This window comes from Rhipicephalus microplus, chromosome 6 (assembly GCF_043290135.1).
Source record: "Rhipicephalus microplus isolate Deutch F79 chromosome 6, USDA_Rmic, whole genome shotgun sequence".
NCBI lineage: Eukaryota > Metazoa > Arthropoda > Arachnida > Ixodida > Ixodidae > Rhipicephalus > Rhipicephalus microplus.
The window spans coordinates 175,581,793-175,595,819 of record NC_134705.1 but is presented as its reverse complement, the minus strand read 5'-3'; the positions used below and the strand labels follow the sequence as shown (position 1 = coordinate 175,595,819).

Genomic DNA, 14,027 nt, shown 5'->3' with positions numbered 1-14,027 from the left:
ACCATCTCGCATCTTTTCATCATATATGCGTACGTCTGTGTGACCGTCTGTGTGACCGTCCGTGTGTCCGTCCATGCATCCGCCCCTGCGTCCATCCGTTCGTGCAGCCATCCGTGCGTCCGTCCATGCATCTGTCTGTGTGTCCGTTCGTCCATATAGTCAACACTCCAAGTACCACCATCTCGCATCTTTTCATCATATATTCCGCTTATAGAAGCACCGCCATCCAGCGGACATTCTAAGGACTAAACTAGAGGTGGCACACGCACACTTTCTTACGGCTTGCGCTTCGTGTCTACTTCCCACCTTTAAGCACCTCGAGTTCATGGTATATACTAGTTCACTGTATTAATGGCACTGCGGCCGAACGCTCGCTAAACCTTTCTAAAACCAAGGAGGTTACGCCTAGCGAGTATAGCCTAGCAACGCTTTCTTGTCAGATAGTGCTCAACGTACATGTCAATGTCTGCTAATTGGGAATGAGAGACAGGAGAATTCAGCGACAAAACAAAAAAAGAAAGGCAGGACGTGGCAGATAAGATGACGAATTGTGTCAGTCAAACGTCACTGCTCTTGCGGCTGATTCAGTTCGAGTCGCTTTGCCGCAATATTTAGCACATCTTTTTTATTGAATTCGCCCTTTGATGTCTGCGCAGCTGCGTGCCTGTGATGCAAACTGACAGCATATAATCCTCAGTTTTTTATTTTGTTTTTGCAGTGACAAGTTGTTAGTGAGCTGTCGTCACGTCTCCTTGTACCTGTTGTCCTTTTTTTTTTTGCACTCTGCTTTTACTTTAAGAAATAATCGAGTTCGCGTCTTTCCGTGTGCCTCTCGAGTTTCACACACTTTCCTTATTCGCGCATCAGAAAAAACGATCTACACCCCCGACACATTCTACAGGGCGGTATGGTTGCCTTGCTACGGAGAACCCCGGCGTTTAATCAATTCAATCGCAGCTATAGAGTGCGTCCGTCGCACGAACCTTTTATAACGATTGCGTGCTTCGACAGACGTGTAATGGCGTCACACGTACACCGCCGATTATGCAGTACACGTACAGTGTACAGGCGAACTCGTCTGCAGCTCTGGCAACCGCAATACACGGCTTGCTTAAGAAACAGAACCTTCTTAGAGTGCAAAAATAAATCACATGAAGGACAGTCGAGACGGCGAGCGCTTCGGTCGGCATCGATTAAGCTGTTCAGCGGCTTCGTTGGCTACTTATCCCGCATGGTAAGGATGCGAATTCGTCAGGCACCTAATGTGCTGCATTAAACAGCTGCAATTTTTCTGCGGCTTCACTGGTTCGTTCATCCCACAGGTATAGGATCTCACGTGTGATGAGGAGACCTTTAAATGCGTTGTGTGTGCTATACACAGAAATTATCACTGGATCAGCATCGCATTAGCTTCAATTGAAAGAGCGTATAATGCGTGTCAGCGAGCCATTCTTGGAATGCCGACGTTATGCCTCCGAGGGTGACGAAGTCACTGTCACGGGGGGTTTTCATATCTTCTTTTCAATGGACAACAGATCTTGCACAGGCGGCATAAGCCTCCACTTGAACGGTGTTTGTCGTGGCAAGTCATACTGCGCATTGACATTTTGTGAGAGCGTACGACTGACACTGATGGCGTGACCCTTTCCTCTTTTTTCACTGTCTACTCTTCTTTGAAACTCTCCCTTTCCTGTCCGTTCCCAGTGTAAAATAGCACACCGGATTTTCCTTTGGGTCCGTCCCGGTGGGACGGCGATCACGATATTCGGCTAGTTACCCGAAGGTCGCTGGCTCAACACTTCACTCACATCCCACACTTCACTCCTTAGTGTACTGTTTACAGAATACTATGTCTCAGCGCTGTGCCCTGTTTCTTATTCACTCTCTTCTAGTCAGCTTCTTTCTAAGATGCAATACCTGACAACTAACCCAGCAATCTTCGTGACCTACACCAACGCTTTGTTGTAGTGGAGGACAATGCAAATAGTTTTGAAAGACAGAAAAACAAATGTATAGGTGTAACAGAACACATTGGGCTGCCAGACACACGCGAAAGAAAAAAAAAGAGAGAAAGACAGTCTGAGAAGTCGAGTGCACTAGATCTAGTATCGTGGCGTGACATTCAAACACACTGAGCTGGCATACGTGCCCGCTTATCTTTCTTTCAAGCTACGTACTCCCGTACTTGCACGACATTTGTCCACATTCCTACAGCTCTTCTCTGTCCACGTCACGAAGATACTGATAGCATGCAAGCGCGTGCAAGAAAAAAATTAAAAAAATATTATCTCTGGGTGCTTTCTCGCTTATAGCGAGGAGCGACAAGAATAGATTATTCGACCTTGTACGTCTGATCAGCGTGAAATGAAATGAGAAACGACAGGGGTAATTGTAAGAGATAGGAAAAGAGCGTGGCAGTTAATGAAGCGAACAGGGGTAGCCGATATCTTAGTTGATATTAAATATGATAGACTTGGACAGGCGACGTGCGTAAAAAGAATGTCATATAACACATGGGCAGCGAAAACGACCATTCTTTCGTGTTCCAACGTATACCTAACCAGTCGTACGATGACAAAAAAACGCGCCTTGCGAATCACTACGTCCTCTCTCTCTCCTCGCTCAGGTATGTTTTCGTCTACTCAGATACCGCCTTTCACGTCCCAGCGAAGTTATAAACTTGCGGTACTGATTATAATTAACACCAACTTTCCAGTACCTGTTAGTACGTTTTCAGCTCCGACCCGTAACACAAGACATGCAGCCAATGTAAATTTCAACCTTCCATATTGTAGGATTATTGATTGATATGTGGGGTTTAGCGTCCCAAAACCACCATATGATCATAAGGGACGCCGCAGTGGAGGGCTCCGGAAATTTCGACCATCTGGGGTTCTTTAACGTGCACTCAAATCTGAGCACACGGGCCTACAACATTTCCGCCTCCATCGGAAAGGCAGCCGCCGCGGCCGGGATTCGATCCCGCGACCTGTGGATCAGCAGCCGAGTACCTTAGCCACAAGACCAACGTGGCGGAGCAGTATACTGTAGGACTATATATGGTCAACGGTCAATCCACTTCGCTAGGGCTAAGATCGGAAACGCAATTCTACTTTAAATTAAGCTTGCACGCAACTTAAATTTAACCTGCAAGATGCATTTTGTGAACCAAACATGTTCCTAGCTAAAGCTTACATTCATGCTCATTTCACGACTCACGTTGCGTATATTTTTCTTGTTTTTAATTGTTTTGACTCTCCAACGCAGTCTTGTACACAAATTCAGCAGATTTCTTTCTTTTTCGTGTCACTATGTCCTGTATTCTTACAACGAATGCCTTGAGTTGTTCCTCATTGCTTGCCACCTAGATTATTATAAATACTCATAGTTCATATCAAGTGCACCTCTGTTCCCAACATGTAATAAAATACTGATGTAATAGATAGGACTAGTAACAATAGCCGCAAATGCTAATGGTCCAAATACTTATGTAAGCATTTTTGTATTAACTGTATCAAATAAACATTGATTGATCTGTTAATAAACGTGTGATGATGAAATCAATGACAATGAGGTCTTCAAAGTCTCTCTCTCTCTCTCTCTATATATATATATATATATATATATATAGATAGATAGATAGATATATAGATATATATATATATATATATATATATATATATATATATATATATATATATATATATATATATATATATATATATAGATAGATAGATAGATAGATAGATAGATAGATAGATAGGTAGATAGATAGATAGATAGATAGATAGATAGATAGATAGATAGATAGACAGAGTGAACTAATTTACTGTTTCACTCACTTTCGTTTCACTTTAGAAGCGATGCTAAACGGTTTATTTCATTTCTTCCAGGGTTATTGATCATTTCGAGGAGGGCCTGAAAAAATCTTGATGATAAGGGTGCTTCGAACGCACTCGGGAATGGAAACGACGCTGTGGATTCGCTGAAGAACACCACCCATATACCGAGGTTGCCTTCTTCTATGCTCCCCAGACACAAGCGACCGTATTTCGGGCATATAAACCAAACCATCTTTAATTCCTGACTTCACTGAATAACCCTACCGATGTGTATCATTCCTCAATGATAGCGGAAGCACTCGGCTGAAGTTGTCACGAAGCGAAAAAAAAAAACATGTTTCCATTCGCGTTAGAGTCGTTCCTCGGCCTGATCAAGGCGTTGCTGGCTACCTACGACGTGGTGACGCTACCGGTCTACGTCGTCTTCCAGAAGCCGTGGCTCTTGTGGATGCGAAAGCGCGCCCGCTACGCCGAGCCCGCCATAGAAGGAGACCCGACGTCCCCGTACAGGCGTGTGAAGAACATGCGCTTCCAGATGCTCGAAGGTGTCAAAACCGTGGATGAACTCGCCCGCAAGGCCATTCGCATCTACTCTCACCGGCCAGCTCTTGGGACCCGGCCGGTATTGAGCTGCAGCGAGAAGAGGCAATCCTGCGGCAAGGTGTTCAAGCAGCTCACCCTGGGTGACTACGAGTGGCTCACGTACGAGGAGGTGGACCGCAAGATCGACCAGACGGTTCGAAGTCTCCGATCGATAGGCGTCGAACCCCGCCAATGCTTGGCCATCTTAGCCGAGACGCGCGCCGAGTGGTTCATCACTGCGCAGTCCTGCTTCCGCGCCAACATCAAGCTCGTGACTCTGTACTCGACGCTGAGCAACGAGGGGATAGTGAGCGCCGTGAACGAGACCGAGTTGACGCACCTGGTGACGTCCGAGGATCTTCTTCCCCGGGTGCTGGGCATCGTGGAGAGTATGCCATCGCTTACGCACATCGTCTACATGGAGAATGCCCACACCAAGTTTTCAGTGCCGGCTGTCCAAGGCATTGAAGTGAGTGCCCGTTACATCGTTAACAACGTCAGTCTTGGAAGAACGTTAACTACTTCGTCGTTGTCCAGTCGTGGCCTCCGCGATCAGCTCCGACAACGCCGTGATGCCGGAGATGCTATAGTGGAGGCCACTGTCTGGTTCTCTTCTCCTGCGTCCTTGTTTGCGTGTCTTGCTTTGTTCCACGGTGGATCCCTAGGTACTATAGCTCAATGTTATCTCGTCCTAAGCCCATATTGTACTACAGCGCTCAGTTCCACTAACTATAGGGGCACTAGCCTTTAGGTTACGCTAATTGGTAATCTACCTTCAACAAACAGCGCAGTGTGCAAAGGTAGTAAATTAACGAATACAAGTTGTATCTTGTTTTTGTTCTCTTTCTCGTCCTTTGTCAGCTCTACTCTGATTTTTGAACGTACTGGCACACCTATAGGTAAGCATGCACCAGATATGTACCACAGGACGCGGCGTCCTGTCGCGGCGATTGTGCTTAACGTTGCTCAACATGAACGGATACCAACGTACTCAACAGCATTTAATAAATTAATTACTACAATCGCGCTGGTGTCTCTGAACAAGTTGGTAGCTCGGGAATATGTGTGTAATGAAGATTCGTTATAAATATTTCATAAATAAATGTATGTGCGTGGCACATTTGCAAAAAGTCAACGTCAAGCATGAAGCATAGGTGTGCCCAACTAAGCTTTGTTTGCCTTCGCTGGTTACCTATTGCAAACGTAACACGAGGATATCGCTACCTAAACCCTTATCAACACCATAAACATAGATGCACGGATCACCAGCATCTTGCAGTTTCAGTTTTGCTAGCGCATCTATTTCACTTACGCACAGCCAATATATACATTCAATGTCTTGTGTAAGCGATTAGGGTCTGTGGACCACCCTAGGACATAACACCCTTTCAACACAAAAAAAAACCCGAGATTTCACCGGACGTCGATCACTAAACCACCTCTGATTCTGTAAACTCCATTCAGAACCTCAGAACCTCCGCTGAAAAGCATCGTGAAAGGAGGTGTGTGTCAGGCCGTACAAAAAAGCTGTGTGTGCAACCACACACTGTATATTGATTGATTACGGTGCTGTGCGTTCATTACTACAAAACAGTCAACGTGTAATTTCTTGTCAACATGCCAAATAAAACTTTTGTTACACCACAGGTCATCCCGTTCCGAAGCCTCGAAGGGCGGCAAACGGACTATGATGCTGACCTAGTCCCGCCCACGCCAGATGACGTCGCCATGATCATGTACACCAGCGGCTCCACGAGCGCTCCGAAAGGGGTCGTGGCCACGCACACAAACCTCATGGCCACAGCTAAAGCGTTCGCCTGCCTCTGCAAGACCTACGGCGTCACAATGGCCGGTGAAGACTCTTACATCGCCTACCTGCCTCTGGCCCACGTGTTCGAGCTCTCCGCAGAGATGGTCATGTTCGCCATCGGTACCCGGATGGGGTACTCGTCTCCGCTCACCCTGACCGACAAGTCGCCGGCGATAGCCCCCGGCTGTCGGGGTGACGCCACCACGCTAAAGCCGACCACGGTGATTTGCGTGCCCCTCGTAGCGGACCGGGTACGGAAGGCGATCAGCGAAGCGGCCGCCTCCAGGGGGCCCTTCTTCAGCGCATTCTTCGACTACGCTGTCAGGTACAAGAACTTCTGGCTTGAACGCGGCTTCGACACACCCCTGCTCAACCGCATACTCTTTGACAAGACCCGCCTCGCGCTGGGAGGGAATACGAGGCTCGTCGTGTCTGGGTCCGCTCCGCTCTCCAGCCACACGCACAAGTACATGCGGGCCTGCTTGGGCTGTCACGTTATCCAGGGGTACGGTCTCACCGAGACGACCTCGGCGGCCACCGTCATGGAGCCCGAGGACAAGAGTACCGGCCGCGTCGGTGTTCCACTCACGGGTGTCTACGTCCGCCTGGTCGACTGGACCGAAGGTCGGTACAGCACGGCCGACAAGCCAAACCCGCGAGGCGAGATCGTTTTGGGAGGCGACTGCGTCGCCCAGGGCTACTTCAAGAACGAGACGCTCACGAGGGAGATGTTCCGCGAAGAAGGCGGCATCCGCTGGTTCTACACAGGCGACGTAGGCGAGATCTTCCCGGACGGCACGCTGAAGATCATCGACCGCAAGAAAGACCTCGTCAAGCTTCAACACGGCGAGTACGTCGCACTCGGCAGGGTCGAATCCGTGCTGAAGGCGTGTCCGCTGGTGGACAACGCGTTCGTGTACGGTAACTCGCTGCACACGTACCTGGTGGCGCTGGTTACCCCGAACTACGAGAAACTCCGCGCATTGGCTCGAGGCCTCGGCAAGCAAGACTGCGACACCCTGAAGGCGTTGTGCGGTGACGCCCAGGTGTGCAAGGCGGCCCAGGAGTCCATCTTGGAGTACGCCGTGTCGAGTGGCTTGCAGAAGAACGAAGTGCCGCTCAAGGTGAAACTGTGCGCCGAGGAGTGGATGCCGGACACGGGACTTGTGACACCTACGCTCAAGGTTTGCAGGAAGCCGTTGCAGAGATTCTATCAGAGCGACATCGACGCACTGTACAAGTCCGGAGAGGAGAGACGACTTCGCCAAGTATGAAAGGACGCAACAAAGAAAATAACGACGCGGGTATCTTTAGAGGACGGCGTTAAGTGAGAAGACTCGGAGAATGTTCTGCCCAGATGTTGTGCTGCACTGAATGGTCAACGCGCGAGTAACCTTTACTGGACAGAGAATTTTTTTTTCTATGGGTCCCTGGAGCTCGGTTACCCGAGAGGCGGCCCATATCAAAGACTTGATGCTATTACATAGGGCAATGAAGTCACCAGTGTGTTGGTGCTTGGAATAAGAACAATGGTGCTTGTGCAATCTACTATAGCCCAGTGATCTCGTTTGGAGAAGAGTCAGGCTTGGTGGCGCGAACAATTGTACTGAGCTGACGTTTCAAGCTTGATATTACCGCATAAATGCTCGCACATATGCATTGTGTGTTTGAACCAATATTTACTTGTATCTTATCCTCTGTCTATAAGATTTCCTGCCCTCCATGTAATTTTTCTGCCTATACTGCGAGGGCTGAAATTTATCCAACTCCGAATAGCGAACACGAGCAGCCAGCCATGTAGCCGTGGATCTTTAGGCCACATTATCCAGCCCTAGCCGAAATAAGCAATTATTTAGCCAACGATTTGAGCCAACATTAAAGGCCAACTCCGGCGATTTTTTCGAGATCAATGGATCTTAATTAAATTCTTTGGGTACGTTCCTTTGCACAGTTTTGTCATTTATGCCAAATTATAGTTTTGAGAGATGCACTGATTGTTTGCAAATGAATTTTAAAGATTGCCTCGAAAAGCTCACCTCGCTTGCCAGAATTATTGGCAACCCTGTTTGTGTGACGTCATGTTTGGCCTGTCAACGGAAGTGACGCAGCCGGTGGCATCGCTACTTTGGCCGCTACAGTGTTTATTGTGGGCCACAAGGCGACGGAGGGGGTGCTTGGCACGGGTTTAGCACAGAAAAGCTTTCTTCCTTCCTTTGTGATTTTTGGCCGGCGCTTCGCTAGTCTGCCTTGCACAGTTTTCATACTCCGCGCCGGCGGGACTCTGGTTCTTACCAAATAGTACGTCATAAGCAGACAGGGTGCCCGATTTGTTTTCGGTATTGCACTTCTTTTTTGCTTATTAAAAATCATTTTCAAATTTCCTGAGCATTTCAGCTATTGGGCTCATGACAAGAGTGTCTAAGGAACTTAGAAACACCATTATCTTGACATTGTCGAAAAATCGCCGGAGTTGGGCATTAAGGAGCACTACAAATTATTAGCCATTATTTAGCCTAAGTAAGCCTACTCTGGGCAACATTAGCGTATATATTAGCCATTGCTGTGATGTCCCGATAGTATATGCAATAAATACGGCTGCTTAATCCGTAATGGACAAGCTACAGAATTCCAAACAGTCGATGAGATAAGAGAAGAGATTCTCGACGTGGTTCGTCTTTTTAGGCCTCAATCAAGGATTACCAGCAACTAGCACAATTTTCTATTCTTATACGTAACAGTGTTTCACGCGACTAGTGAGGCACGGCCTACACGGCCTTCGCGATCGGTCCATGTCTTCAGCGCGAATTCCAACGCCATACACCTGTTACAGAATCCGGGTAGGCGAAGCAGAAGTACACGTTCGGTTCGATGAGACGCATTACGGAGAACTGCGATTATAAAGCGCCTACAATTTTCTCGTAAAAAGCACGTACGAGCTTTTTTGTCCCGCTGGGAACGCGTTCGGGGAGCACGCGAAAGAAAACCACGCAAGCTGTGTTTGTTGCCTGTCGTAAAGACGAACTGAATAGATGCACGTTTCCGCGCTCTCGTTTGCCGGTAGGATACGGGCCGTCAGAGGTACGCGATTTCGACGAATCGACAATAAGCGCACGGCGTGCTTGCACGAAGGCAGCCTCCCTTTTGTTGGTCGCGTGCGTTTGAGCAACCAGTATCAATCACCTGGCAGTATCGTCTTTTTATAACTGACTGCATTCATCCTGCGAAGAGCTGAAGAAAGTGACGGGCACGTTTTTAACGCTATGGCCGGTTAATGTTAAGCTTGGTCAAAAAAGATCCCACGTAAATCAATGCAGCCGTTGGGAGTCGGCTTGTACACGACTTACACAAGATGGAACATAGCAACACAAAGTACACACGTCGGAAGGAAGGCGAAGAAAAGGCTTCATGTATGTATGTATGTATGTATGTATGTATGTATGTATGTATGTATGTATGTATGTATGTATGTATGTATGTATGTATGTATGTATGTATGCACGTATGTATGTATGTATGTATGCACGTATGTATGTATGTATGTATACACATCCGCGATATTACGCTACAGATCATGCAACACCAACTAACCCGATCGGCCATCCGTCTGAATTATAACGCATAAGTTTCCGGCCTCCGTATACCTTCTCCCACCCTCCCCCCTCAGTGAATAAATTCCAGTACCGCCCCTTCTCTCTGTATGTCGGTCGACAGATCGATTCATGGTGGAGTGACACGATCACCTCTCGATCGAACGATGTGTCGCCTCATTACACTACGGGCTGAACTGATAAAACCGGAACGGCACGAGACAATGGGGACGCGGTGAGAGCACACTCTTCGGAGGCGATAACGCGTGCGACGTTATCGCTGTCAAGTGAACAGTGTTCGACAAACACGCGCACAGAAAAGTGAGAAGGGGTTCCGAATGAGCGCGGCACTTGAAACAGGGCTACGATGGGCGCTAAATCTTGCAAAAGGGAGACGACTACGAGAAAGAATCACGCCAATCAAAAGACCGTCCTCCGCAGCGGGGCCTGCGAAGACCAAGAAGTCCAGGAGACCAGGACCGTCGCAGAGGACATTGGAAGACGTTCCTCGAACGGTGGATCCCTGGCAGCCTAGGCCCGGGCACAAGCGTAGGGGCAAATAAAGTTGATTCAAACTAAAAGTTCCGCAGATTTTCGCAAGGTGGATGGAAGCGTGTGGAAAGGATAAATTCACAACCACCCGTTTGTGTATAAGATGGAACGAGAATGAAATCAATACGGATATCTCAAGAAATAAATGCTTCTTAGTTGCCGAAAAATTCGTCCTGGTCCGGGGATCGAACCTGGGACCAACGCCATTACGGGTGGCCGTTTTACCAATATACCTAACCTTCAGGAAACTATAGTAATGAGCAGCGCGAAGGCGAATTTACCGACAACTCAAAGCACATGGACGCCGGTAATACTAATTATTAGTAATTAGATCTAAGGTTATAGGGTCGAAGCCGCGATACGATTATGAACACCATAGTGGACGGCTCCTCAATTTTCGACCATCTGGTGTTCATTAACGTGCACTTGCACAGCACAGCACACGGGCCGATTCTATTTCACCCCCTTCGAAATAAAACCGACGTTGTTGGGATCGAACTGTGACCTTCGGCTCAGCAGCTGAGCACCGTAAGTATTACACCACCGCAGGGAACCCACGTAACTATGCATTATTCACATTTGCAATATTATGCGTAATATGTGCAAATATGACTCAAATGCAATATTGTGTTATAACATTTCCTCTATTTTCATTGTTGTTGTTCGTGAAGAATAAACATTGAGGGAAGTGACGCGCCATCGTTTGAGGCCCCTTGTGTACGGTCATGTCGAGGAGCAACACCCCAAAATGTCGAGGAGCAACACCCCTAACGCGTAAACATTTACACGCATAAGTTACACGTAAACATTTAGACACAACGACACAACTCGTATTATACTGCGTGCTTGTCGCAGAGAGAGAGAGAGAGAGAGAAAAGAACGTTATTTGCGCATAACGCAGAGCATTCCAAATCCTCTGGCCCCTATTCCAGGGCTCCGCTGGCCATAGCCATCATCTCTACCCGTTGGACCAGCCAGCGCTGATCAGAAATGACCGAGCTGGACAGCAGTGCGTCCCAATGTTCCTCTGTGTTGTTCATGTTGTGGTGTTCTTCATTGTGATGCGTACACTACGTGATGTGAAACAGAGTTGGTGTGGCCCCACACCACGAACATATATCTCTGTGAGGTAGAATACATGTAGCCTGTGCCGCAGATCATTCCTTTTTCAATCCTGTAACGCCCATGACCACAGACCGCAATCCTAATTGGTCCTATCTGCGACGGCACTCTCAATGTGACCAATTTAAACGAATCCTGATTGACCAACAAGATTCCTGACTGGCCAAAGGGAGTGCCCTGACGAATTTTTCATCTGGGCGCACTTCAGGGCGGACAAAACCCCACCCACGCCTGACGACGTAGCCGTCGTCGTGTAAGTACTATCCGCGTCAAATGAAATCCGAACAGCGGCAAGGCGACGCGATGTTATAGTGCGCGCCGTCCACTTATCAGCATGGACAGGCACGCATATATTCGCAGAGCTGCCGAACAGGATGCGCGCACCTGGCGATGGTGATAACTGGACGGCGCGCACTACACTATCACGAAGGCTTGCCGCTGTTCGGTATTCATTTGACGCTGATAGTACACCCATAGAATAACGAACCAATTTAGAGAAAACTGCAGCCTTGACAAGAGTGCGCAAGATAATGGGGAGTTTTAGAATAGCGCACCGCGAGCCCTTGCGGTGCGGTCGCTGCCACTGCGCATGCGTCGTAACACGAGTCGGCGTTCGCGTTCGCGGACCACACGCAAAAAATCCGAAATTGCGTGCGGTAATGGCGGCCCGCATGTGGCCCGCAAGCGCTGGTTTCGAGGCTACGGTGTCGCTGCGATCATGCGTTGCGGTTCGCAGCCGGGCAAACGCTATTCTAAAACTCATATGGCACCCGCAACGCTGGCAGCGTTTACAAACGGTATTCTAAAACTCCCTAATGATTGATATGTTGCGTTTAACGTCCCAAAAACCTCCATGTTGCCGCGCCCGAAACAAAGAACGAAGACGATGTGCGCGCCAACAGCCTCGTGAAAAGGGGGACTGAAGAAGACGACGTGCTTTTGTTTTTGCTCGCCTGCTCTTGGCTCCTGCATAAAAAACACACGCCGTCGGTTCTCGGACTCAACGTCTCGGTGCAGTGCTTACATTGAACCGCGACACTGGTGGAGGCGCTGGGTTGCAAGCCTGCCGATGCTCAACACCCCATCTGGGAGCCGTTCATCAAGTCCCGACACGCAGCCACCTGTTACGACACCAGTGCACCGCTTCAGTCGGCGGTTGCTAGGCCTATCTCCTGAGCTGACCTCCTTCGACGAACATTCTACCAGGCATTACGTACCTCTACCAATGGCCTCCGCTAGCCAGCCACAGTTGGTCCAAGGGATACAAGGCAGCCTCGTTTCCAATCCAGCCCAGGTAACACTTCTTCAGCCGCTTGTGCCTGATCGCTTCAGTGGTGCCCCACATGAAGATGTTGAAGATTGGCTTGAGCATTACGAACGCGTTGCCGACATCAACCAGTGGAATGCTCAACAGAAGCTCGCCCGCACGTATTTCACTCTCGATGACGGCGCTAACACGTGGCTTGAGAATCGAGAAGGCCGTATATCCACATGGGATGGCTTTCGTCAGCAGCTGATTGACACCTTTGCTAGCGTCGACCGTCGAGAACGGGCTCAGCAGTTGCTCGAGTTAAGGCTTGAAAAACCTAACGAAACTGTGGCAATGTTTGCTGAAGACGTGACGCACCTCTGTCGTCGGGCTGATCCCAACATGTCCGAGGAGAAGAAGTTGCACTACCTTATGCGTGGCGTGAAAGAACAACTGTTCGCTGGACTTGTGCGCAATGCCCCAACTAATGTGGCCGATTTTATAAAAAAAGCCACTGCCATTGAGCGTGCTCTGCACCAAAGATCGAGGCAGTATGATCGCTCGTCCCCTACCACCCCAATCAACGCCGCTTCAGTGACTCTGGACAATCAGGGCTCCCTACGTGACCTTATCAGAGATATTGTCCGCGAAGAAATTCAGAAGCTTTGGACTCCTTCAGTGGATACACCAGTGACCGCCGTTGCCGCAGTCGTTCGTGACGAACTTGGGCACGCTTTTTTAGCAGCTGATCTCGGTCGCGATCAGCATCAACTAAGTTACGCCGACGCTGTCCACCGACCACCACCCGTCCCGTCTATTACATCATACTACCAGCCACCTACAGCCGCACCTTCGTCGCAACCATTGCAGGAGGCTTTCAAACGTCAGCCCATGTCTCCGATGTCTCCATGCCATTAGCCGCCACTTGCCGCGCCTTACTCACCACCACGAGAGGACATAAGACGCCCATAATTTCGCAGAACGGACGCTTGGCGCACCATCGATCGGCGCTTTCTCTGCTTCAACTGGTGGTGCCGGCCATATAGCTCGCTATTGTTGGTACCGCGACACATCGCTTCGCCCGTCTCGGCCAGAATACGACGGTCGCCGTGCCAATGACGATTACATTGTTCGCCATGACGACCCTGGTTTTCGAGGACCTTCAACAACGTGCTCTCCCTATCACGAGTCGCTTCCCAATCACCAGCCCAATTCCACCCACAGGTCACGCTCTCCATCCCCTGCCCAGACATCGTCACCGAATCGACGTACTTTTGCTGACC

The 14,027-nt window shown here is 49.0% G+C and overlaps 1 protein-coding gene across 1 annotated transcript in view; it reads left to right on the top strand.

Annotated features, from left to right (window-relative positions):
* LOC119167093 (uncharacterized) overlaps nucleotides 1-8,851 on the top strand; it is an 85,278-nt gene extending 76,427 nt beyond the window's left edge. Inside the window, exons 5-6 of the mRNA XM_075867919.1 lie at nucleotides 4,152-4,893; nucleotides 6,072-8,851. Coding sequence (XP_075724034.1) covers nucleotides 4,152-4,893; nucleotides 6,072-7,508 — 2,179 coding nt within the window. The 3' untranslated portion in view covers nucleotides 7,509-8,851. The remainder of the gene's footprint in view (nucleotides 1-4,151; nucleotides 4,894-6,071) is intronic.
* The last annotated feature ends 5,176 nt before the right edge of the window (nucleotides 8,852-14,027 follow it).